The sequence below is a fragment of the Mauremys reevesii genome, linkage group 10 (assembly GCF_016161935.1).
Source record: "Mauremys reevesii isolate NIE-2019 linkage group 10, ASM1616193v1, whole genome shotgun sequence".
In the NCBI taxonomy this organism is placed as follows: Eukaryota; Metazoa; Chordata; order Testudines; family Geoemydidae; genus Mauremys; species Mauremys reevesii.
In genome coordinates, this window is record NC_052632.1 from 62,761,007 (window position 1) to 62,788,545 (window position 27,539).

The 27,539-nt window shown below is 37.4% G+C and overlaps 1 protein-coding gene across 1 annotated transcript in view; it reads left to right on the top strand.

Moving 5' to 3' along the window:
* The window catches only part of CLEC16A (C-type lectin domain containing 16A), a 182,067-nt gene that overhangs the window by 16,786 nt on the left and 137,742 nt on the right, over window positions 1-27,539 (top strand). Inside the window, exons 4-11 of the mRNA XM_039490309.1 lie at window positions 1,001-1,149; window positions 3,029-3,134; window positions 5,082-5,087; window positions 5,453-5,576; window positions 6,537-6,711; window positions 8,312-8,365; window positions 15,129-15,242; window positions 25,448-25,676. Of these exons, the coding sequence (XP_039346243.1) occupies window positions 1,001-1,149; window positions 3,029-3,134; window positions 5,082-5,087; window positions 5,453-5,576; window positions 6,537-6,711; window positions 8,312-8,365; window positions 15,129-15,242; window positions 25,448-25,676 (957 nt within the window). The remainder of the gene's footprint in view (window positions 1-1,000; window positions 1,150-3,028; window positions 3,135-5,081; window positions 5,088-5,452; window positions 5,577-6,536; window positions 6,712-8,311; window positions 8,366-15,128; window positions 15,243-25,447; window positions 25,677-27,539) is intronic.

Genomic DNA, 27,539 nt, shown 5'->3' on the forward strand with positions numbered 1-27,539 from the left:
GGGGTTGGTATCCAAACAAAACACCATGTTAATTTTAAGGTCCTTTGGAAACATATGAAGGGAGAAAAAAATAAATTGTTGCTAAATAAGAGAAACAAAATTGGCCAGGAGAGAGTCCATGCATAAACTTTGGAGGGTAAATAATATGGAGGGAAAAATGCTATTTTAAATAAATACTTGATTTGTAATGCCTAAGATTTGATTACTAGCTACAGCATGCTTACAGAAGAAACATAATGCAGACAAGTGTGTTCTGTTCTCATTATAATCCTATCTTTGGGAGCCAAGCCTTTTGCAAGACGTTAATGAGGATGACTTCTATGTGTTACTGCTAATTGAAGTAATCATTTGCATTGTTAAACTTAAAATAGGGGTATTTAGTTGTCAAATGTAGACTTGATTACAGCTAGGTTGCGCTTACAAAACACTTTTCATTGTCCAGCTATATCTATCTATCTATCATAAAAAAAACCATAAAACTAGGCTTGGATGGATTAGATTTGTATTGCTAAGTGTCGGTAAACATTGATTTTAATGTCGGCTCCTACACCCCCAAACAAACAAAAACCTAAAAGAAAACCCATTTCTGTTGGTGGTGATCAACATTTGTGGGGGCAAAATAAGAAAAATGCTGCTTGAGAATTTAGAGTTTAGATTTAAGGATATATACTTCATGTGTCTTGACACATGATGTTGACAATTTGTGTTTTAGTGGTTATGAAATGTTAACTTTTTAATCTCAGGGTCTACTGTCATTAAACTGTCTGATTCCTCCCTGCCATCCTCCATAGTGTGAAAATTTAAATAGATTAAAAACAAAAAATGCTTAACCTATATGTTTTCACAACTATGAAAATTTAAAATGATAAAAAAATTCAAAAATAAACCTTAATATTATCCATCAATTATAAAGAAATATTAAATTCTATGAAGCCTACATAAAACTTATTTTATGATGATTTTCCTTTGTGGTGATTTGTGATATGGTTTTATATTTCAGATTATTTGCTCTCTAATAACTACGTAAATTCTATCATTGTCCACAAATTTGACTTTTCTGATGAGGAGATCATGGCATATTATATCTCATTTCTGAAAACGCTTTCCCTGAAACTCAACAATCACACTGTACACTTTTTTTACAATGAGGTAAGTGTCTAGAAGAATTTACAGTAAAAAGCCTTATTAACTACAGTATATACAGAAGTGAGTTTAAGGCCAAAACTTTGGTGGATCCCAGGCAGACTCCTCTCACCCATGAGCCTTAGCACTTCTCTATCTCAACTCAAGCTTCTTCTGAGGACTGCCCCTTCCCCATTGTCTTGCAGTTTAAAATGACTTGTATTGTAGTAACAATGTGCCTGAGTAAGAATCTCAGAATCAGGTTTTGTGTGTTGTAGCAAGTGTGTGGGGAAATCTTTTTGTGCTATGAAATGTCTGTCCCGTGTATTTCCCACTCTTCATACTGGTCTTAATTAAATTAACAGATGTTAAAAGCTTTATACTGTTTGCACAGGCAATAATTAGAGTGCAATGTCTTATTTCTGTAATAAAATAAAGTCTAAATTCCCACTGTTAACTGCATCAGCAAATAATATCTTGGCACACTATTAGTGTGTATCATTTTTTAAAAAAATAGTGACGGTGAGATTTTAGATGTGCAGTTTTTCAGCAAAGTCCACAAATACACAGCGAAGTATTCATTGGTAGTCCAAAACTGATTAACAGTAGAGGATAACCTCATCTAATCCCAGCCCACAACCAGCTTTCTTGATTCACTACTACCACCTCTGAAATGAAGGCCTGGTCTACCCTTAAACATAGGTATGGTGCTCCAGGGGAAACATAAAAACACACCCCTCAATGTAGTAGCTCTGCCAACCTAACCTCTGGCGTAGGCACGATTAGGTTAACTGAAAAATGTTTCAGTCAACGTAGCTGCCATTGCTTGGGAAGGTGAAGTTCTATTACCGTAGTGTGAGTTTACACTATCGCGGCATTTGCTTTGGAGCTGGAGCTGTGCCGCTGTGGTGCCCATAGTGTAGACGTTGCCTAAGTATAAATACACTGCAACGTGGATGGCAGAAGCTAATGTTCTTAGTGATTCTGTTAGTGTCTTGCCTTTTCATTGTAATAACATCAAACCAAAATAGTTAGCTTTTTAAATCACTGCTTTAAAAAATTAAATAGCTTTTAAAATATTGCATAGTGAGACCTTCATTTAAAAGAATTTAGATATTCTTTTGCACTTAAATTTGATTATATCTAAATTTACAGAAATTTCAGTCATTGGCATTTTGCATGGGTATATTAAAACAAACTACTTCATGGATTTTAGTCAGTAAATATTGATGTTTTGGTGTAAGTCAACTGCTATATTTGAATTACAAATGCCCACAGAACTTGGCATTGCAACATAAAGTGCAACATAACTTCAAACTTAAGTTAATTCAGAATTCTGGTGTTTCAAATGTAGTGCTTACTCATAGAACCTAGAGTTTTGTCTATTTACTACAGTACTTTATTCAATTGTAAGCCTGTTATCTTAAAGCCCTAATTCCGCATTTGAATCCATGCAGACAGATCCCATATGAAGTCAGTGAGGATCAGTGTGGGCAAAAAGACCCACCCGTTTTGGTGCAGTTGCAGGTCTAAGAGGTGATCTTTTCACACAACCTTAGTCTTATTTTTCTATCTATCCACATAATAGTTTATTGCCAGAAGAGGGCATCAAAGCTCTTTAAAAAGTACAGAGATGATGATATGTGAAGTATATGAAACTTAATACGTGCTTCCTGTAATAAACTCATATACCTGCAAACTAATGGGTGTTTGAAACTCAGATTTTGTTTTAAAAAGGATTAAGATTGACTATATCTGCACGCATTTATAGTACCATGTGATAGATTAGATTTTTTTTTTCTGCCTTGTTACCTTAGTAGGGTAACTTTTTTTTCATGCAAAATCCTAAGAAAGAATTGAATGTTTGACAGGATAAAACATAATGCCTGCTGTATTTTCATTTCAGCACACTAATGATTTTGCCTTATATACGGAGGCCATTAAATTTTTTAACCACCCAGAGAGCATGGTCAGAATTGCTGTCAGGACTATAACTTTAAATGTCTACAAAGGTAAGTTCAGTGCATCAGAAGACTAGTACACCTGATACTTTGTGTAACTAAAGTTAAATGTTAACAATTACAAACAATGCATATTTACCAGGCATAGATTCTGATTTGTGCAAGGCTGAATTAATTGTAAGCATGTTACTTAACATGCATGTGTTAACAAACATATATGCGTTAAATATAGATTTTAAAAAAATCTTTACAAAAACCAACTCTAAAGCCAAAGTGTTTACACAATACTGTGTGTGTTTGTAAACACCAGTATATTTTCCTTGATAAAGAAAAGGGTGCCAACACAATATAAAGAATACGAGTACTCATGGCACCTTAGAGACTAACAAATTTATTTGAGCATAAGGGCTGTAGCCCACGAAAGCTAATGCTCAAATAAATTTGTTAGCCTCTAAAGTGCCACAAGTACTCCTGTTCTTTTTGTGGTTACAGACTAACACGGCTGATACTCTGAAACACAATGTAAAGTACACAAGGAAATTCACGTCAACTGCCAGTAGAGGTCCCAATCTGTCCATTTTAAACAGTATTAGTTTCTTGTTAAGGATATCGGTCTCTTGACATATTGAACATTTATAATAAGAGAAATAGTAATTTGTGTGGCAGAAATCAACATATATATTTCCTTAATTTTTTTGGATTATGACTGCAATTCTGGAATTTCATAGTCCACTCATCATGGAGAAAAACTATTGATGTACCATAAATTGTTCTTTGTGCAAGCAAGTATATATATCTTGCACTCTATTATAGAAACAATTTGTTTTGTGTAGTTCTGTGTAAATTCATTTGCATAGCCTGGAGGCAGAAATGTAATCCTAGCCTCTGAAGTGCTCTGCATGGTGATGTGCATTCATATAGGGGTTTTTATCCTGCAGTTGCCTTTTTAATTAAATTTTTATTTCAATTTTTAAACTGCTTTTTACATTAGATTTAAAAGAGGAATTTAATATTAATTTGGAAATAAACTGTCATAACTTGCAAAACTTGCTATAAATCAATGGATGTTGTAGTTGTGCATGGACTGAAAAATGACTAGTCAAAATTACTATTTTCTAGTGAACTTTGAGGTACAAAGTAAACACAACAATGCTTTTTACCTCATAGTGACACTTTTCTCACAGACTTCACTTCCAACAACTTACTGTTTTAAGCTGTAAAGTATATAGCTACATAATAAAATGATTGGATTAGTTTTAGCTCTCAGCAGTATATGAGAAAGGTATAGAGTTTAATTGATTGCTAGAATGTGCCTATTACTGGATGTAGACAAGCTAATGGAGGAAGTAAAATGGCAAATGTGACATTAAAGTAACTGTAATTATTGATTACAAAACACAAGGCTGGGGAAAATTCTACTCCACGTTTTAAAAGCTGCTTGTTTGGTCTGTATTGAATAAAAGGAAATTCTGAAGTGTGGATGGTAAGTGTCAACATTTACATGAAGGCATTTTTGCTTTAGATGTGTTGGTGTCTGGACACTGAGTACAAAGTGTGGCCCTTTCTGGTGTTTAGCAAGCAAAATCCGTGTGAAATTTTCTCTACTTCTAACACCCAACCTTCTGTGTATGAGCCAGTTATTACAGAAACAGTGAAGTATGATGCACTTCATACTTTGTGTACATTTACTAAATAAAAAGGAAAGTTTTATGATGTTCTTGCCTAGAGTTTAAGTTGAATGTTGGAGAGCTACGGGAGTTGAATTTGAAAAACACAACTATCAAACATGCAGGTTTCATAATTTTCTGACTATCCATTTGTAAATGTTCTGATCTAACACCTTCTAACCTGTATCTTTTAGTTTAGATGCTTCCTGCTTTAGCTCTTTAACCCTTTTGGAGGATGTCTCACCATCCCAGTTCCTAATCCTGTTAACTGTTGTCTTTTTTTTTTTTTCCCCCCTTCCTTCACTGATGAGTCCTGTGTTCCTTAATGCAGTGTCATGTAAGTCTATTAACAAGTTTGGCTTCCAGCATTATTGCTTTATACTTACACTTTGTCTTTTAAAAAAGAAAACTCACTTGAGTAGAATGTGGTTTTCTGAACTGCAATAGATTTACTTACTATCCTGAGATCAATGTAAAAATAACCCTAGTATCAGGCTCATTTAGCCTTTCAAGAGTTGTCCTATGAAACTTTAAAAGACCTCTATTTCATGGATATGATAAACCCATACAGGTGTGTATGTGTGAGTAAAAAATAAAATTAGCATGTAATGAAAATTCAGAATGGTAAGTTGATTGTATTTTTTTTGTTTTTTTTTTTAAACATTTATCATTTGGAAACTTTTTTTTTTAACTTCTCTTCAGTGGACAACCAGCCTATGTTGCACTACATTCGAGATAAAACTGCTGTCCCCTACTTCTCCAACCTTGTTTGGTTTATTGGGAGCCATGTGATAGAACTGGATAACTGTGTGCAGACTGATGAAGAGTAAGCTTCTGCAACTATTTCTTTTTGCCAGGTGCATTGAAAACCTTTTAAGTTAGTGTCTCAAGAAATGATCCTACCAAGTCTGTAATTTTTATAAGATCGTGTTAGAAATCATTGCAGGAGGATATTGTCAAGTCATTTATAAATTTTAACATTCCTGTAAATAAATGATTTGTTGGGAGACACATTACTCCTCATCCCAGTTGGTTTGAAGTATATAGACTTTACTTTATTATTGAACTAAATTGTTATGCAGAAGATATATAGGACTGTTTGCATAACAATAAGACTAAAAGCACAGGATCTTTAGATATCTGTACTCGCATTCAGAAAGCTGGACATTAGGATAGTTTTCTGGAAAGTATCATTAGAAAAATAGTCTTTTCAAATTTATTCAGTAGTTAATTATCTAAACACCATTGCCATCAATATAACTGGCAGATGTCACTTGTATAGAACCTCTTATTCTGTCAACTACAAAATTTGTGCTGTGTTGCTCATGATCACCACATTGGATTTGCTCTTTGAGTATGTATGGAGCAGTTTTTTAAAGCTTTACTTGGGTTAGAACAGTACAGAAGAAATATAAGTAGTTTTACTGGCTTTAAGATAAAAATGTTTAAATAGTATTTTGTAATAGAAAACAAAATTGTAATGTTTCCTTTCATGACTGGCTTCTAAAAAGGCACGTACAAATTGGCAGCTGAGATTTTTATGCTTCTCCAGAAAACCGAAATCTTGTACTCATCACTGTGGATGTTGTATTGTGAAATTAAAATGACAACACTCCTTCAATTGCTTCATTTTGATTGTCAAATCTCTAAGGTTACAGGAGGTAACTTGGATGTCTGCATTAGTCAGTCTGCATGCATTAGTCAGAAAAAAGATGCAGATACATTATCTTACTGAGTTCTGAATGTTCTTCTACCTTAGCTATGTCTAAATCTTTGTCTCTTTCAGGCACAGAAATAAAGGCAAACTGAGTGATTTGGTAGCAGAACATCTGGATCATTTACATTATCTTAATGATATCCTTATCATTAATTGTGAATTCTTAAATGATGTGCTCACAGACCACCTACTTAATAGGCTGTTTCTGCCTCTCTATGTGTATTCATTAGTAAATCAAGATAAGGTAAGGAATAGCTTGCATGATTTAGTGATTAGTTAAGTCTTAATAATTAATGATTTCCACTCAGTATTTACAGTAATTTGTGCAGTAAGTGTATCCCATAAGTAGAATTAATATCATCTACATTTAAGTACTTTACAAGAAAAACAGTTTAAATAATTCAGGTCTTTGTTCTTCTTAAATTAAAAGATGACTGCCCAGGAGATGCTGTTTTAGGTATATATGAACCTAGGTAAAGACTCACGTACATTGGCCCATGTAGTTGTTAACCATTGTTTAGCGTTTAATGTTAGCAGTAGGGACAGAAGCAGTAAGTTCAGGTCTGGGCCTGGATTTCTCTGAAATATGTTTTAAAAGGCCAGTATAATTGTATCAGAAAGATGCTTTTTAAAAAAGTAATCTTTAAGATTGAAAACAGGATCTCTGTTACTTACGTATAAAATTCTCAAATCCATGCATCCTGCCTCTAGTCTTATTTTTCTAATTTCAGTGGGTTTTTTAAAAAAAAACATGTCACTGATTAAAAGGAGCAGAATCAGACTTGCTACCTACTGTATGGAACAGATGAAAAGTTTGCTTAAATTCCATCTAATCCAGGTTCTTATATAGTGCCTATCTCCATGGTAATTGCATGTGTCTTGTGATCCTCTTGTATTTTTTATCCTTGTCATAATTGTGTGACATCTCTAAAGATTTATTATACTTTGCATTTCTGTGGAGCCTGCCATCAAAGATCTTAGTGTTTTTTTTAATGTTAATTAATTTAACCTGTCATATCCCCTTCTGGGTTAAGTAATTAAATTCATTTTATACAGTGAGTCAGTGGTAGAGGTAGGTATAGACCAGATTTTATGACTTCCAGTCTTGTGCTTCAGCCATGTTTCCTTCCATGTCTTATAATGCAAAAATATGCAAATATCTCTAGTGACTTAAAACAACATGCTTCAGACAAAAGAGACTGTAAATATTGTAAATAGTTCTCTTTTCTGTGGTGTTGGTGGTTCTTTCAGAAATCAGTTTATTCTAATTTTAATGGAGATTTTAAAGTATTGTCATTCTATGAGCATTTATTGTGTTCTGATTATGAAGAGAAAATGCCTGTGAAGCCAGAATTACCTACTTGAATCCAACAACTGAATGTCAACAACTCCAGTAAACTTTTATTGGTCTTATTTAATTCTGTGGAATAACAAATTGTAAGAGCCTCCTTTTATTAATTTGTCATTTCATAAGTACCATCTGATAAGGATATGCTGGAGGGATAAAAATGTACTTCTCACTTAAGCATCTGGTAAAAATAAATATTACAGGAAACTTTGCCTTCAAAAACAATGTGCAGCCATATTTTCAAGCGTGCAGCAAATGAAAAATGCATTCTTCTGAGATCCTTTTCCAAAGAAATGGAAAGTCACTGGAAGATGTCAGCATATTCCTTTGGAACTTAGTAGCATTGGGGGAAGTGGGGGAGGTAGTGCACATGAATAAATCAAGTGTTTATACTTACATTCTTCTATTTTAAAAAATGTTGGCCTTTCTTCTATTTAATGGTGTAATTACCTTAGTTTTCTGTAATTAACTGGGCATTCTTTTCTTTCTTCCGTAGGGTGGGGAGCGTCCAAAAATAAGTCTGCAAGTTTCTCTCTATCTTCTCTCACAAGTATGTCACGTTTCAGTGTGGTGTTTGTAATGGTCTCAGTAATTTCATTATAAATTGTGTGGTTTAGGGGGCTATTTTTCAGCTATACATTTGAAGAGAATTGTGCTCAGTTTGAGATGCAGTGCGTACCTTTAAGGGACACTTGTATATTTATTTTTTAAATTATTAGCTCACTGGTCATCACATGGGCCAACTACTACTCTTTTACTTACTAGTACCTTTCCTTGGAGGTTCTCGGAATACTTTACAAACATTACCTAATTAAATCTTTAGAACACCAGTAAAAGGCAGATATTTTGAGATGTTTGTAACAATCCCTTAACTTACTAGTTTAATGCAGCCACCTCTTAAGTGGAATGCAGCAGCTGTTAAACATCGTGTAACAGCTTTCTACAACAAGTTAGGACTGAAATGAAGAATACGGTATTCAACTGCAACTACAGGCAGAATACAGCATTCCAAATTTCAATTTGACTAGGACATACAGAAATTAGGTTTTGAATCTCCTACTCTTGTGCAAAATGTTGTGGGATCTTTAATTACAAGTAGGGAGTGCCTTGTTTTATGTCTCGTGAAATGCGATCAGCTTTCTTGTATTTACAAAAATAAAAATTGAGTGGCTGAATACTGAGCAGATGCTATAACTTCTGACAATTGAAAATGCCATTATGATTGCACACATCTTAGGTAATTTTACAGTAGATCAGAGTGCCACCATAAACTTCTTTTAAATTGGGAATCTTTTAAGTGAGTGGTGAAATAGATAGATAGTTAAATAAAAGTTCTTAAAAATGCCAGATGCTCATTTTTGTTCTTTGGATTATTGCTGTTTACCCTAGAGATTGAAAAAAGCTTATTCTGTCAGCTAAATATTAGCCTACCTGCATACTTCATGTACATGCTCAATACATTTACATTCTTAAATAAATATTTACATTTAGGTCAAAATATATTATTGACTTGATTTCTGCTAGAAGTGATAATATTTTAAAATGACTTTTTTTTAAATCTATGAATTCTTAAATCAGACTTTTTATAAGTGGGGGTATCCTCCCAGGTTGATTTCTTTATGACTATTTGTAGGCATTGTAAAAACCAGTTTCCACTTGTTTTGTTGCCTCAGGAAAGGAAACACTGCAGTGCTGCTAAGTTTCTGTTTCCCACATTTTCAATTTGAGTTAGGTTTAGTGACCTCAAAAATGAAACCTTATAGTAGCAATCACTTGAAACTAAGGGAATCAGTCTTGTTAAGTCACTAAATGCCTCTTATGAGATGCTTTGAGCCCTCTAATCTATCTCATGTAAATGAGAGTATTGAGAAGTACTCAACATTAGAGAGAGTCAATAATTTTTCAGTTCACTAACCATTCTGGAAAACGTTGGTTTAAAAAAAAAAAAAGCCAAGTGAAATTTGACAAATTTCATTTTGGGGTGAACTAAATGTCTTGAATAATAATTGGTCAGAGATAGAGTGTATGAACTGAGAATGACTGTAGCCCAGTGGTTAGGGTACTCGCCTGGAAGATTCATAGATTCTAGGACTGGAAGGGACCTCGAGAGGTCATCGAGTCTAGTCCCCTGCCCTCATGGCAGGACCAAATACTGTCTAGACCAGGGGTTGGCAACCTTTCAGAAGTGGTGTGCCGAGTCTTCATTTATTCACTCTAATTTAAGGTTTCGCGTGCCAGTCATACATTTTAACGTTTAGAAGGTCTCTTTCTATAAGTCTATAATATATAACGAAACTATTGTTGTATGTAAAGTAAATAAGGTTTTTAAAATGTTTAAGAAGCTTCATTTAAAATTAAATTAAAATGCGGAGCCCCCTAGACCGGTGTCCAGGCCCCGGCAGTGTGAGTGCCACTGAAAATCAGCTTGCGTGCTGCCTTCGGCACACGTACCATAGGTTGCCTACCCTTGGTCTAGACCATCCCTGATAGACATTTATCTAACCTATTCTTAAATATCTCCAGAGATGGAGATTCCACAACCTCCCTAGGCAATTTATTGCAGTGTTTAACCACCCTGACAGTTAAGAACTTTTTCCTAATGTCCAACCTAAGCCTCCCTTGCTGCAGTTTAAGCCCATTGCTTCTTGTTCTATCCTTAGAGGCTAAGATGAACACGCTTTCTTCCTCCTCCTTATGATACCCTTTTAGATACCTGAAAACTGCTATCATGTCCCCTCTCAGTCTTCTCTTTTTTCCAAACTAAACAAACCCAATTCTTTCAGCCTTCCTTCATAGGTCATGTTCTCTAGACATTTAATCATTCTTGTTGCTCTTCTCTGGACCCTCTCCAATTTCTCCACATCTTTTTTGAAATGCAGTGCCCAGAACTGGACACAATACTCCAGTTGAGGCCTAACCAATGCAGAGTAGAGTGGAAGAATGACTTCTCGTGTCTTGCTCACAACCTGTTAATGCATCCCAGAATCACGTTTGCTTTTTTTGCAACAGCATCACACTGTTGACTCCTATTTAGCTTGTGGTCCACTATAACCCCTAGATCCCTTTCTGCCGTATTCCTTCCTAGACAGTCTCTTCCCATTGTGTATGTGTGAAACTGATTGTTCCTTCCTAAGTGGAGCACTTCGCATTTATCTTTATTAAACTTCATCCTGTTTACCTCAGACGATTTCTCCAATTTGTCCAGATCATTTTGAATTATGACCCTATCTTCCAAAGCAGTTGCAATCCCTCCCAGTTCGGTATCATTTGCACACTTAATAAGTGTACTTTCTATGCCAATATCTAAGTCGTTGATGAAGATATTGAACAGAACCGGTCCCAAAAGAGACCCCTGTGGAACCCCACTTGTTATACCTTTCCAGCAGGATTGGGAACCATTAATAACTACTAGCTGGTTATCCAGCCAGTTATGCACCCACCTTATAGTAGCCCCATCTAAGTTGTATTTGCCTAGTTTATTGATAAGAATATCATGCGAGACGGTATCAAATGCCTTCCTAAAGTCTAGGTATACCACATCCACCGCTTCTCCCTTACCACAAGACTCGTTATCCTATCAAAGAGAGCTATCAGTTTGGTTTGACGTGATTTTGTTCTTTACAAATCCATGCTGGCTATTCCCTATCACCTTACCACCTTCCAAGTGTTTGCAGATGATTTCCTTAATTACTTGCTCCATTATCTTCCCTGGCACAGAAGTTAAACTAACTGGTCTGTAGTTTCCTGGGTTGATTTTATTTCCCTTTTTATAGATGGGCACTATATTTGCCCTTTTCCAGTCTTCTGGAATCTCTCCTGTCTCCTATGATTTTCCAAAGATAATAGCTAGAGGCTCAGATACCTCCTCTGTTAACTCCTTGAGTATTCTAGGATGCATTTCATCAGGCCCTGGTGACTTGGAGGCATCTAACTTTTCCAAGTGATTTTTAACTTGTTCTTTTTTTATTTTACCTTCTAAACCTATGCCCTTCCTATTAGCATTCACTATGTTAGGCATTCCTTCAGACTTCTCGGTGAAGACCAAAACAAAGAAGTCATTAAATATCTCTGCCATTTCCAAGTTTCCTGTTACTGTTTCTCCCTCCTCACTGAGCAGTGGGCCTACCCTGTCCTTGGTCTTCCTCTTGCTTCTAATGTATTGATAAAAAGTCTTCTTGTTTCAATTTATTCCTGTAGCTAGCTTGAGCTCATTTTGTGTCTTTGCCTTTCTAATCTTGCTCCTGCGTTCCTGTGGTGTTTGCCAATCCTTTGTTATTTGTCCTAGTTTCCATTTTTTATGAGACTCCTTTTTATTTTTTAGATCATGCAAGATCTCGTGGTTAAGCCAAGGTGGTCTTTTGCCACATTTTCTATCCTTCCTACCTAGCGGAATAGCTTGCTTTTGGGCCCTTAATAGTGTCCCTTTGAAAAATTGCCAACTCTCCTCAGTTGTTTTTCTCCTCAGTCTTGTTTCCCATGGGACCTTACCTATCAGCTCTCTGAGCTTACCAAAATCCACCTTCCTGAAATCCATTGTCTCTATTTTGCTGTACTCCCTTATACCCTTCCTTAGAATCATGAACTCTATGATTTCATGATCACTTTCACCCAAGCTGCCTTCCACTTTCAAATTCTCAATGATGGGAGATCCAAATTCATATCCTGCTCTGCATCAGGTGGGGGGTGGGGGGGTGGGCTAACCTGGGTGTCTCACATTCCAGGTAACCACTTTAACTACTTAGCTGAAGGTAATAAAGGAGGAACTGGGTCTTCTAGCCATTTTGTGAATGGCACCTAAGCCCTCTTGTGAATCTAGCCCAAACAATTTGTGTCAAATTTGCAATAGTTTTGGGTTGACTGAACTATAGTTCTCCAGGAATGAATTATTTATCCAAAAAATGTCACCCAGCTTTGCTCAGCAGCTCATTGGGCCTATTTCTTCATATCTGGGGCTTGTCTACTCTTAAAACGCTACATTGGCACAGCTGCTTCGCTGCAGCGCTTTAGTGTAGATGCTACCTTCGCCAACGGGCGGGATTTCTTATAAATCATTGAGAATCAAATGTGCGTATCTAGGGGCAGAACATTATTCATAACTTTGAATAGTATATTTCCACATCGATATCAAGATGCTGAGTAGTTAATGCAGCAAAACTCTTCCTTTATGGTTCTACTATATTGCATATCGTTAGTATGGTCTCAGTCTTGTGCTACAACTTGGTCCATCTGACTTGAGTATAAATTGTAAAATGCAATCTGTGTTTGTTTTATGCTCTCATTGTGCTAGTATCTGTCAGTACAAATTCAGGATTATAGGAACTACTCACATATGAGAAAACCGCTTCCCAACCTATACCTCCTCAATCACCATTAAATTGTTAATTAATATCTCGATGGTCTGTAGTCAAGCAAAGGCTTGATGAAGGATTCCTGAAATAGATCTCTATAGGTCAATAAATAGCTCCTCTGACAAAGTGGAAGCTAGACAGCCAGGTTCCTCCACTGAAATAATCTCGTTTTGAAGAGTACACATTAAGTAACTGTTAAGAAAACCACTTTAGTGATTTCTGCCATCAGTGTTGCATACACAGAGATGGCCACTGGCATACCAGATACTCTGTATAAAGAACAGCTTTGTAAATTAGAACCAACAACTTGAATTGCATCCAGCAGCAGATGGGAAGCCACTGCTGTTCCCAAAGCACAGTTGTAATGTAGTTTATGCCAGGGCATTCCTGTGAGCAGGCAGGCCACTGCCTTGCGTTCCTGAGTTACTTCTAAAGGGTACCTCAAAGTTAATCTTTGAGACCATATTGCTATGAAATTCTGAAGGGGATTTATATGGGTTCTAGCCCATCACTGCAAAATAGGAAGTCAAAGGTTCCCACTTGCCTGATTAATATCATGTTCTATAAGCAGATGTGTTCAAACAGTGAAGACAGGATGCTGGTTTAGTGACTCAAACTGTTTTTGTCTCTTTCACCTAGCACCTAACTATGGCGGAATTTATTTTAGGTTTTTCTGAAGTACCTATCATAATACTGTCAAGTGCGTAAATGTTGAAAACATTGGGACCTTGTTCTTACATTACACTGAGCTTATTCCTACATTATATAGAATCATAAAACTAGACCATTGTCTAACCTGCTCTTAAACATCTCCAGTGATGGAGACTCCACAACCTCTCTAGGCAATTTATTCCTTTGCTTAACCGCCCTTTCAGTTAGGAAGTTTTTCCTAATGTCCAACCTAACCTCCTTTGCTGCAATTTAAGCCCATTGCTTCTTGTCCTATCCTTAGAGGTTAAGAAGAACAATTTTTCTTCCTCTTCCATGTAACAACCTTTTACAGACTTGAAAACTGTTATGTCCCCTCTGTCTTCTCTTTTCCAGACTAAACAAACCCATTTTTAAAAATCTTCCAGCATAGGTCATGTTTTCTAGACCTTTAATAATTTTTGTTGCTCTTCTCTGGACTCTCTCCAATTTGTCCATATCCTTCCTGAAATGTGGCACCCAGAACTGGACACAATACTCCAGTTGAGGCCTAATCAGTGCAAAGTAGAGCGGAAGAATTACTTCTTGTGTCTTGCTCCTTGCTAATATATCCCAGAATGACGTTTGTCTTTTTTGCAACAGCATTACACTGTTGACTCTTGATTTGAGACTTGCCAGATACCTCTCACTGAAAAACAACTATTAAGAAAAATGTTCTTACACTGTTGAAAAGTCTTAGATCTTTAGGCCAGAAGGGACTGTTGTGCAGGATGTCAGTCTAGATCATAAACACAGGCCATAGAACTTCACCCACTACTTTCTCCATCAAGCAAATCTTGTGCTATGCTTTTGTAAAATCTTATGCATGGGATATTGCTAGGAGTCCCCATACCACAAGGCCTATGGATATAATGTACCACAATCACTTAACTGTCCTGGCTTTCCCCAATAACAGATTTCTATTAAATGGGTTGACTGTAGGCTAATGCTATAGAATCTTCATGTTTCTTAAAATAAATGGGGAGGAATACATAGTGCTTAGCTGGAAGAGGATAAAAGGAAACTAGTGAACACTGGCCAAGTAGACTATCAATCAGGCTTGGAATTCAGGGAAAGGGAGATTAATTTGACGTAGAAAGGGATTGTGGTCAGTGTTCCTCCCGAATACTAATTATAGCTCAAGTATATCCCGGTTTGGGTTTTATTAGACATTATGTAACGTAAAGAAATTTAACGATTTAATTAGGTGGGGAAAATGCCTACAGTGTCTAAAATTGTGTATGTCTAACATTCTTTTCTCCATCCCCCTCTTAATAGGTTTTCCTGATTATACATTATGCACCTCTGGTGAACTCACTGGCTGAGGTTATTCTTAATGGGGACCTTTCAGTATTCTCCTCAAAAGTTGAGCAAGATATCCAGAGAAGTTCAGTAAGTGGTCAACTATCTTTTGTATGTCTTTATTGTAATTTTTTTTTTTTTAAGGGATAGAAAGAGATGGAGAAATCTGGTTGGAAAATACTTGTCTGCCTCTGGAGAACAGCACTGATGAGCTTCCATCGCATTCAGTGGGAAACTATTTTGCAGCCTGATTGACCTTTCTGTTAAGACACACTTCATCTGCTTTGTTTTGTTTCTTTTCCTATTACCCTAAATGTTTCCTTCTCTTCATTAATAGTATCTTTCAGTTTTTGTGTAGACTTATCAGGTTTTGGAGATGAAGCCAAGCTAGAGCTTTCCTATTACATAATTGTAAATGAAAATGCAATATGGACTCAAGCTATTTGGTACAAATGACAGTGTTTTAAAAATTAACCCTGTGATGATTTCATTTTGTGAATGTTTAAATCAACTGTTTTTATGATTAGGTGTGTAATGTACTCCAAAGTTCTTCCACAGTTGGTTTTGTTTCTAAAAATATATCAGCCTGTTACATCAGGGAAAGTAACGCTCTTCCGTTTTTTGATTCCCAGCTCCCTTTCAGTCATTGAGTTAGGTTCAGCAAATTCTGAGAACTGAAATCTATAGCAGCCGTAACTTTCAAGCAGATATATTTTTATCTATAATTATGTATAATAGTTATGTGAGAGCTGTAGTAGAAATGACAAGCAATGTTTTAAAATAACTAGATATATTATTCCTTTTTAATGGATATTTAAATGTAATCTTTGTATATTACATTGGTGGTCTAATGTTTCTTCCTATGTTACTTATCTCTGAATTCCCTGAAGCGTGTGCTTTCATTTGCATACTTTAGAAAAACTAGCTACTCTTAAGGCAGTCAAATCATGATCTGAATAGAGTAATTCCTATGTCAAAAGTGAAATACATCCTCTAAGTCTGTCTCCATTTATTGAGGCATGTAGGGTACAGACCAGGGGTTGGCAACCTTTCAGAAATGGTGTGCCGAGTTTTCATTTATTCACTCTAATTTAAGGTTTCGCGTGCCGGTAATACATTTTAACATTTTTAGAAGGTCTCTTTCTATAAGTCTATAACATATAACTAAACTATTGTATGTAAAGTAAATAAGGTTTTTAAAATGTTTAAGAAGCTTCATTTAAAATTACATTAAAATGCAGAGCCCCCCGGACCGGTGTCCAGGACCCAGGCAGTGAGAGTTCCACTGAAAATCTGCTCGTGTGCCGCCTTTGGCACATGTGCCATAGGTTGCCTACCCCTGGTACAGACACTGAATGCCCAGTTAGCATAGGTATAAATAACAGTGTGTAGGTGATGAAGCACTGCTCATATGAGTAGAATACAGCCATGACACAATCATAGGGTATATATCCTGTTTGGCTCTTTGCACGCCCAACCAGTGCCTCCAACATCTATGCTGCAGTGAAAGACTCTGGAAGAAGGAGCTGCTGGAGCCTTTCCCCACTGCCATGAGAGCTTTTCGCTGTGCCATGTAGCTACATGTACACTACATGCTGCTGCAAGTGTAGACAAGGCCTAAGTATCTGAGCCGGTTGGGAGAAGGGTACTTCTCTTGATATAACCTTCTCTTCTCTGCCCAGCCCCCAGTACAATTTTTATCCCTCCAAATTTTAACTTCAAGTTTGGCTTTTTAGCATGTTTAAGGATATTTGAAAGAACCCCTGGAAAAGGCTTGCTGTAACAAAAGTGAACTTTCCTAATGTCTTGTTGTATCAGGGGAACTTTGTTATGGGCTGATCTTTGTTGTCCGTGGCTATTGAGCACAATTAAGTAGGGTAGTCCAACATTGCTCTTGGTATTGGATTTCTTTTTAAACAGACACTGCAGGGTGGAATGATAGTATTGTGAGTTAACACTTTGAGATAAAGTAATCTCTTATTCATGTTAGCAAAGTTCTGTGACATTCTGTTTGTCACATACTGGATGCATCTGTGTGTGTTACTTGTATGCCATAAATGGGTTTCATGCAGACGCAGCTTATTACTAGGAAACCTGTGGTCAGAGGGTGGGGTCTGTCTGCAGAAATTACACTTATTCTAGTTCACAGCTGTTATGCAAAGGCACTTGTGTCTGATGTTTGAGTGTTTTGGCATGTGTTTGTTTTAACATTGACGGGTTTGTGGATTTCCTACAAGCTTGGGTTCACTTTTATTGGTACTTGTGCAGGTTTTTGTTAGTGCTTTTTTTGGCTGCCACTTCCTACTGCCCAAGATAAAAGTGAACCGGCTGCATATAAACTGGAAGTCATGTCATACCTAATCACATTAGCTAAGTAGGGCAGATGTTAAATCTTTCTGTGCTCGCTGGTAGAAGTTTGCTTGCAGGAGAGTGAACTGAGCTTTTGGGGCTAAGGGGTTTCAGTGGACTATAGGAAAACTTCCAGTTAGGGAAACTAAATTTGTGGAGGGTTCAGCTACAGACTCTAGGAAGTATTTACAAGCAGTAGGGTTTCATTAAGCTCATTAGGGAAACCTGTGGGGGAGTCTCCAATGGAAAACCTGTCAGCAGGAGGGAATATAGCCCATTGGAGAAGCTGGACAAGAGGCCTCCAGGGAAGAGAATGTATGCTTATAAGGTATTCAGCATGGTTCCAAGAAAACAGACAGACAACATGGTGTATGTGAAACTATGTTCATGTATGGTCCTGACAGGCTAGTCAGAGGTAATACTCTGCGATAATACTCGCTTGCTGAGATGACTCAGGTTGGGTCCCAGAGTTAGTTTTAGTCCATGCCTACTGGTTTAGGGGTTATTCTCCAGGGCTATTCCTCGGTAGCTGAGTACCAGTATCACCACTGAGTGATACCAACAAATTGCACTCAGTGCCAGTAAGAATTAGCAGTGATATATTCGTATTTATCAATTAAGACTTTGCTCAGGAATTGGGGTCTTCTTGCCTCAAGTAATTATTGTATGCCGTAAATGGGTTTCATGCAGAAGCAGCTTATTACTTGGAAATCTGTGGCCAGAAGGCAGGCTCTGTGTGTCTACAAGGACATTGTAGAAGAGTTGAGTGTGAAGAACAGGCTTAACTTACTATTTTCTTCCTCTTTGAGTGTTAAAATTTTACTTTGAATTCTCAATTTTAGTAAGTCACAACAGATTTCTCTTCCTCATTTCTTACTGTATGCTGTAGTCTTCCACAGTACGTGTTTGAATGCTAATATTGTCTCCATAGACTTGCATTGTGTTTAGATTTACCGTAAAAATATTTTAAAGTCCTATATCCTTTGTGTGTTTGTATTTTAACATACTATAATGAGAAGCAGTCATAAGCTAAAGAGAAGAGGAAAGTTTCATCTTGAAAGTTAGTCTCTTGATATTTGAAATGTCTTCAGAGACTTACATTTCCCAGGTACTAATGTGTGGCAAAATGGTGGTGAAATAATTGCATCACAAGTACTGTCTGGGTCCAGTGTGCTATTTAAAAAAATATATTTTGGGTATTTCAAAACTGAGGATCCCTAGAATTGTTTTTACTAGAAGTCCTGGATCAACTGAATGGCATTTCACGTGGCTATAAAGATCAGACTCAGTAGAATCTGAAAATTGTTCTCAATTACCCTGGCTATAAATATGAGCCAGTGGTATGTAGTAAGGGTGCCTAGGTGAGGATAAAGCAAAACAGTGTTGAATACTGAAGTCTGTAAGAGGTTTGCATCTACTTTATCACAAAAGTAGTCAGACTTGTGCCCCATCAATATCTTCAAACTATAGATGTGGTTTGTACTCTATCCCACTACTGTCCCTTTGGATCCATGTTTTTTTGGCTAGTGAAGGCCAGTGAGGAAAGTACTGGATCCATTGCTGGTGGAGATTAACACCTTCATTAAGGAGGGAAGGGTGCCAGCTTCTTTTTAAGAAGCTCTGGTGCATCCTCTGCTCAGGAAACCAACAGCTGATGCTGAGGGTCTTGCTAATGGTTGACCAATATTGCTTCTTCCTTTTTTGGTTAAGATTACAGAGAAGGTTATAGTAAGACAACTGTTGCCTCATTCACCTTGGTCCTTGCCAGTCTGAATACAGAGCCTGGTATGGAACTGAAAGTCTACCAATGCAAGAAGTACAATCTCCTAGTAATGGATGAAGATCAGGTAGGGTCCATGCAGATACAATTCGAGCTGTCAGCAGCTTTTGATGCCATCTAATAAGGTGATGTTGATTTGCCTGTGCACTTTACAGGTGAGTCAATTTCAAAACAAATAGCTTGGGAGGACAGCTTGGGAACTAACAGTTACCTTTGTAACATAAAAGCTAATAGACCTGTCTTGCAAGTTATGTCAAAATGCATTTGACAGCCTTGCTATGGTACTAATTTCTGGACATCAGAGTTTGTAATAGAAATAGCACATGTTGGTGACTACAAAAAGATAAGGTCATTGATTAGTGTTGGCAACTTTCTAATTTCTGAAAATTGGACCCCTCTGCTCTGCCTCTTCCCTCGAGCCCCCCTCTAACATCCCCCGCCCCCATCGCTCACTGGGCTCCCTCTGCTCCAGGGTTGGGACAGGAGCCATAGCTTGACACAGAGCCTGCCTGCTAGCAGGTAGTAGGCAGCCCCTGCTGAACAGGGACTGGTGGGAGTTGATGACCCATCACCTCCCCCCTGCCCACAGTAACTGGACATTTGGTGTCTGGTCAGTACATCTGACCGGACGCTGCCAGGTCCCCTTTTCAACCAGACTTTCTGGTCGAAAACTGGACACGTTGCAACCCTATCATTGATGCACAACAACTCCCATAATGTTACTGCTGATCTTTTCTGAGCAGTAATCAGATGCTTTTACTTTAAGTATCCAAATCCTGTGTATACAGATACAGTTCAGTGAAACTTACGCCAGGAAGTCTCGATGGTGCCTGTTTAAAAACATATATATCTTATAAGTGAACAAACACCCCATATCAGTGTGTATCAAGTTCTGAAAATAGATGTGAGTAGCAGAAATTACATGTAGAGGTAACTATTTTCTATATACTTCCTGTTATTGGACGGTGTTAAAATGAAGCTCTTGCTATGTTTTTCTTGTGACTGTAGTTAAATATGTGAAGTCAGGGAGAATATAGTATAAACAATTTGACAATAGTCACATTAAGGTTTACCTTTCTTCCTGTCAGTGAGATCTGTTTCCTGTGTAATTCGGATGTTGCTCAATCCTACCTGTTTTAGATTTCTTGGTTTTTGTTTAACCTACTTTCTCCTTCTCGTAATATGAAGCTAAGTTACTGGTATTGCCTTGCTTTACCAGCACACGTTACACAAGATCAAACGGCAAATATATAAATAATTACTTGAGAAGGTGTAAATTAACATTAACCTAAAATTGGTATCAGCCTTGAGAAATTAATTTAGAAGGCACATAATTTACGCTCTGGTCTTGTGTTTAAAGTATTAGGGGCGTGTAGCTATTGTATCTGACAGCACACGTTACATATTAGCTCTTTCTAACCATTCTTTTTCTCCAGACTAAATAGGCCATGAAAACTGGCCTTTTTATAGTATGTTCTTGAGTGTTCATCTCCTTGTCCCAACATGTTTCATTCACATTGATAGTCCACAGTATACTGCATTAAGAATGTACTTCCAGTATATTAAACATTTTCTTTATAATGAAAACTGTTTCAGTCTTCTAGAAATAGCTGAGTCACTAAATAACGGGAAAGGGAAAAATAAACTAAATGATTCCTGCAACTTGCATCTTATAAGAGGTTCCCATAAAGAAGAAGGACATCATTTGTTCCTCCATTTTTCATGCCTCTTGTAACAAGAACTCATTAATATAAATAGGGCTCTAAATCTAGTTATTTCTAAAATTTCCTGTGTTACAGTTCTATCTCTGGGTAAAAATAGATTTGAGAGGTTAAGGGGAGATAATTTCACGTTTAAAATATAAAAGCTTCATAGTGTTGGTTGTGTGGGTTTTTTTGTTTTGTTTGTTTTCCTTTTTTGGCCATTGTGAAGGATTCTCATACCATAAGTATTTCTTATTATGGTAACTAGCACTGGGTGACCTGGGCAAGGTTTGAATAAGCTTTCTCTACAAATTGCAAATCCTTACTTGAACCTTTTGGGGCTACAAATTGTGCTAGAGATCTTGCCAGGCATCCCTTTCATGATGTGTCATCAGTTTTTATTGCTGTTCTGAAACTGTGCAGAAGTTTGTTTAAAAAGTGAAGGGACAGTTTTTTCCAAACTTTTTCTTTGAGCCAGAAGTCTTGAGTATGCACATTATTTACCCAATTGATTTGCCCCTCAGTATTAATCTCAAAATACAGATACTCACTGAATTCCCTCCACCAGAAGATATAGAATAGAGAGTACTGGAAATCCAGTGATTTGAGTTTTCTGCGTCTCTCTGTAAGAGCATGCATTTGTTCAAATGTGATCAGCTGTTTGGAAATAACCACCTCCACTAGCAAGCATATGCGAACAGCCCCCTAGATCAGGGGTTCTCAACCTTTTTCATTTTGAGCCCCCCTCCCCGCTATTAAAAACTCCATGGCCCACCTATGTCACAACAACTTTTTCTGCATATAAGGACCAGGGTTAAGGGGTAGCAAGCAGGGCAGTTGCTCGGGGCCCCACGCCACAGCAGACCCTGCGAAGCTAAGTGGCTCAGGCTTTGGCTTCAGCCCCAGGTGGCGGAGTTTGGAACCCTGGGCTTCAGCCCCATTCAGCGAGGCTTTGGCTTTCTGCCCTTGGCCCCAGCAAGTCTAATTGCAGCCCTGCTTGGCAGACCCCCTGAAACCTGCCTGTGGCCCTCCCAGGGGGCCCTGGATGAGAACCACTGCCCTAGATGAGATTGTCTTTGTCTCACAAACAAGGAACCAGTGTATTGATCATGGCTGTGCTGCTTCACAGTTAAGAAATAGTCTCTCTCAATATCCTGTGTAGCATGTACCTTGATTTGTTCAAAATAAGGATGTCTCTCTTGCTAAATCTGCAGGATAAAGCCCTGTTTTAAATAATGTATATTTCAGAAACTTGCTGCACAAAGCAAGAGTGGGTAGGGGAGCTGCTGGAGGAAGATACTAGACGAAATGTTCTTGAAGCTCAGCTCTTGCAGAACTTAAATACACACACACAAGCAAAACTTAAGAAAACCAGCCATTCTCAGCAGTCCTTTGCTCCCGGAATTCCCCCTTACAAGCTGATTCTGAGAACTTCCAGCTGGAAGTTATCAGAGCAACTGACCAGCAGGCCTTAAAGTCTGTGCTCGGGTCTTTGACCTTCCTTGTATGGCTGGCTCCTACAGCTAACAGACCACCCAATGATTTAAAGAGATTTCCCTGTTCCTCTAGGCCATTGGATGATTGAGGTTGCTGTCTATATGGAATGTTGTGAGATTAAATAAAGAAGCCTAGGTGTGATGAAATATTGGAATTGCTTTGTTTTGCTGAGTGTGAATTTCCTGAGATACTTCATAGCTTTGCACTCATAGACATCTTAAGGCTTCTTGCCCACATCTCAAATGGTGAATATTGCTCTTAACATAAAATAAACAATACAATGGTTTTGTGGTGACTTTGCAAATAAGACCACTGGGTGACTGGAGAAGGTGTTTTCCTTGGTCATGAGCCTATTAAGTGGAGTGCTGCACATCTGTTGCCCAGAGGAATGGTTCATAACAGATATATGTTTGCCTTTAGCTGCCTTCATTGGTAATTATCCAGAACTTATTTATTTCCTATCTAAGGCACAGCAGTTTGGGTGTTATACATGCTTCTCATTCTGGAGTGCATGGAGTTGAATAATATTACGTTGAACATCCTAAAGTTGGAATAATAGGTAATTTGTGTGAATTGGGTTTATGCAGTAATACTGTGAAATATACTTAATCATATCACGTAAAATACGGGTACTGTGTTTTTGTAATAAATGAGCCACCCAAAGATCCTCGTAAGAAAAGTCTTTATTTTCTGTCTTCAGTCACTTGACGAGATAAGGTTACAAAAATCTTATACTCTTGTTGCACGACAGGAGTCAGTATCCAGTAATTCCAGTGGTTGCTGTTATGTGGTGTTTTTTTCCATATTGCTACGATTTGTACCCTGAAATGTGATAGCAATTTTAACTGATGAAGTACTGCCCATGTAAGCTGTGAATGTACAGTGACTGAAAGTTTTTTCACATAACATATTCTTTGTTTTTGCTGTCTGCAAACCCATCTACAGCATTAGTCACTTTTTGGGGGGGAGATGTCATCTTAAATTGCTTTGATATACTGTAGCTTTGTATCAGAAAAGAAACAAACAAGCTTGTGTTAAGCCACGTCTTTCTGTTCTTTATAATGCATGCCACCCACACACATACACCTCTACCTCGATATAACGCTGTCCTCGGGAGCCAAAGAATCTTACTGCGTTATCGGTAAAACCACGTTATATTGAACTTGCTTTGATCCACCGGAGTGCGCAGCCCCCACCCATCCCCCCCGAGCACTGCTTTAGTACGTTATATCCGAATTCATGTTATATCGAGTCGCATAATATCGAGGTAGAGGTGTACTACAAAATAAGTTTAGAAAACTAGATCTGCGGAGATGTTTTGGGAGTATAGAGAAGGACAAAATGAAATCAATTAGGGTTTGTCAACCTGGTGATTGTAATCTGCATCAGAGGGGTTTAAATTTTAGTGTGCACTAGTGTCGTGCATTAATTGGCCAGTGAAGACCCTGCTGGCATGCATTAAAACTTCCCTAATGCTGTTAATGGAATTCTGTTTGAAACAGGACTGTTTGTGTGCATTAGAGAACTTTCAGTGTGCACCAGCAGGGTTGACACAGGCCAGTTAGTGTGTGGCATGCTAATGTGTACTACAGTTTACACCCCTGTGATGCAGACTAGTTCACAGTTGTAGACAAGTCCTATGAAATTATAGGTTTTTGGGGGGCGAGGAGAAGAGGGAATGATGGTGACTGAGGGAGATGCATCAAGGACTAAGGGACATTACTAACAGTGAAGGACGGGGCCAAGAAAAGAACATTGTACTTAATAATCTTCTACTATACTTATCCTTAATTGTATAAATTTATCTATCACATCAACAATAGGAAAATAACTTCCTATTGTGTGAGAGTTTTATACCACGTCTGATATTGTGATAGCTTTTGGGTTAGAACATACACATTTTAATGAATCCAAATGTGTTCAGTTCTGTATAATCAGGGCCTTCATTTCAAGTGCAAATTGTTTTTCTTGGAGCCATGTTGTATGCAGAATATGAGCAGACAGGAAGTGTATCTTAAATGTCATCTTTTAATGTAATTAGCAGATGAGCAGTTACTGTTTTTCAGTGTTTACCATTGCAGCTTGAGCCTGCCGTGTACGTAAACATTTAGGAAATTTCAGTTTTTTTGACTGAATATGGGTGCAAGTTTTTCTTTTTCTAAATATTTTAAATTTTTGAGACGGCAAATTCCTGATGCATCCTCTGAGACACACTCAACATAGTTGTATTTTAACTCTAAACATTCTTGCAAGTGAAACTAGCCTTTTTAGTTGAAGTTGATATGAAAACAGCTACCAATTAAGTACACTTTGACCTCTCTTTAAAGTTTAAAAAGAGGTTAAAGGTATAGTAGAGTTTTTCATCAAACACACTGAGGTAACAAGCATACCTATATTTTATTCAAGAGCTGTATTTTATGTTAATGGGTTTTCTTCAACCCCATATTTTTGTTTGTTTTTTTACTATCTCACTCCTTCCTGTTTGTGCAATAAGCTTTTGTTTGAGTCCTCTCTGAGCTGTCTCTCCTACATGGTCTAATTCAAACAGCAGCTGCTGCAGTTGGTAGCATCAGTGGAACTTGATTTAGTTTAGCATTGTATGCTGTTGCATGGTAAAAAAACAAGGTTACTTTCTGAGAATATTTTTCTTGATGGTACATGATTTTAAAGTGGTCATGTTTAATAGGTGGATCTAGATCTTGCTTGTCCTGAAATGGTCATGTTTCCTAACGCTACTAAGTCTTTAGGATTAGAATACTTTTATTTTGTAGGTGGCCTGGAACTACTGATGATTAGGTATTGCTAAATCTTTCTGGCCTTTTTAAGCTAAATTTGACATATGTAGGTGAAATGCTTAATAGATTTGTAAATAATCTGTCTTGTGCAAACTGAAGTGACTTCTACCCATTTTATGCTAAATTGCAGAAGAAATCTGTAGCTAAAACTGTATCATTTAAATTTAATAGGCAAAATCAAGCATCAGATGCTTCATAAAACCTACAGAGACACTGGAGAGATCTCTTGAAATTAACAAGCATAAGGGAAAGAAGAGGTTGCAAAAAAGACCCAACTATAAAAATGTTGGTGAAGAGGAGGAAGAGGAGAGAGGACTTGAGGATACTCAAGAAGACCCAGATAAGGCTAAAGGTACAGAGGGTAGTTCAAAAGGCATCAAGGCAAGTGGAGAAAATGAAGGTGAGTGCACCAATGAATGAAAACCATGCAAACGTTATATATGCTAATAATTTAATAGTATCACATGTTTGTGGTCTAGTTCATGTTTTTTTGTTTATTTATAATACTGGTTGCATAACTAAATAAACAGAATCATTAGATTTTCCACATCTAAGGAAATGATTCTTGTTTATTTTTTTTAACCTCTCCTTCATGTAGAATTCAGCTCTTTAGAAGAAGACTGTGTGTTTTACTTGGTGGAAAATGTGAAGTGTCTGCAGTTTCTCCTGTAGCATCCAGCCTTTAATAACAAGTACATCTTATAGCTAGCTGCACATGATTAATCAGTGTTGTAAGACTTATTAACAAGTCTGCGTCATTTGTTAGTGGAGAAGCAAAGGGGGTTAAAAAGCCCCCCAAAAGTCAAGCATCCTGTGTTGAGTAAACCCTTTTCTGCCAAGCATTGTCACATCTCTACGTGTGCCTACTGTGAAAAATTAAAGAAAAACATCCCTCAATTTTTTTTATTTAATTACCTGATTGATATGCATTCTAGTTGCTTCACAGAACTATCATGCTTGAATCGTTAGAGTCAAAGTATTGGGTGCTGCACCAGAAAGGCATGCTCTTCAGTTACTTTTGTTGTTTTAAGTTACTAGTTAAGAGGAAAATGCGTATAGAAAGGTAGAGTTTTTATGCATAAAATGAGACCGTGATGACAGCATGGCATCTAAGGAAGCATAACCACAATACATTTTTTTTCCCTATGCTATGACTTCTTTGGCAGCCCTTTTTCATATCCTGCTTGCATTTTGATGTGTGTAACTAATCTGCCTGAAAAGAACTTCCAAGTTCTTCATTCTGACTTCATGTAAATGATGCTAAATAGAATGCATGTAATGACTGTGTATTGTCATTTTTTGTTGAAATTACATAATCGAACTCCTGTGGTCACAAAATGCATTTTTTTTTATTCTTCCTCTTCCCAGTTTCTCAAGAGGCCTAACAATTTAATTTTGGGGTGGGCAAGGCACCATGCTAGATAAGTGAGGGCAAAAATCTCAGTGTGTACCTAATATCGTAAACTGGGAGAAGTGTGTAAAATGTTTTTCTAAAACACTTACAGTGGGTTAAAGGTCATTAACATGGCTTGCATCCATACTACAACTTAAAATCTTTTTACAACAGTATCCGAACCCTACTAGAAAGTGTTTCAGAATAGCTCTCACTTTAACCTGGTTTCTTTATAGTGGAGACAGGGCTTTAGTGGGTAGTTCTCATAATTCTTATAATCCTCCTGGGTAATCCCCTAGTACATAGCATTAACCAGGTAGTTACTTACTGAGTGTCTAATTCCAAACAAATAGTGTAATGCTAATCAACGTAGTGTGTACAGGGCTTTGTTCCATGATACCAAGTATCGCGTATTGGGCTTTGTTCCATGACTCCACATATTGTAAAGCATGTGTGTACTGCTTCCTGGCGTATTGGAGCTGTTCTCATAAGTTTATGATAGTGATATAGCTTTTATAATTTAATCTTCAGCATTTATATAGTATTCACCTTGAAAAGCTTTATATTCAAATTAGGCAAACCTACAACATTAAAAAAAAATTGGTGTAAAGGAAAGGGAGAGTGAGGGTTGGAACAAAAGTTGTGGGCCATACATAGTAACTGAGCAGAGGTTTAAGATGAACAGCTGTGGAAGTGGTGGTTATTAAGCTCAAAATGTGGGTCTTGAGACAGGATTTCAAGGAGACTGAGGATGTTTAGCAGAAAGAATAGAGATTCCATTCTAGTCTCGGGGGACAGCATGAGAAGGTACAAGAGCAAAAATAATAGGGTACTACTAACCCTAACTATGTTACTGACTTGCTGTGCAAG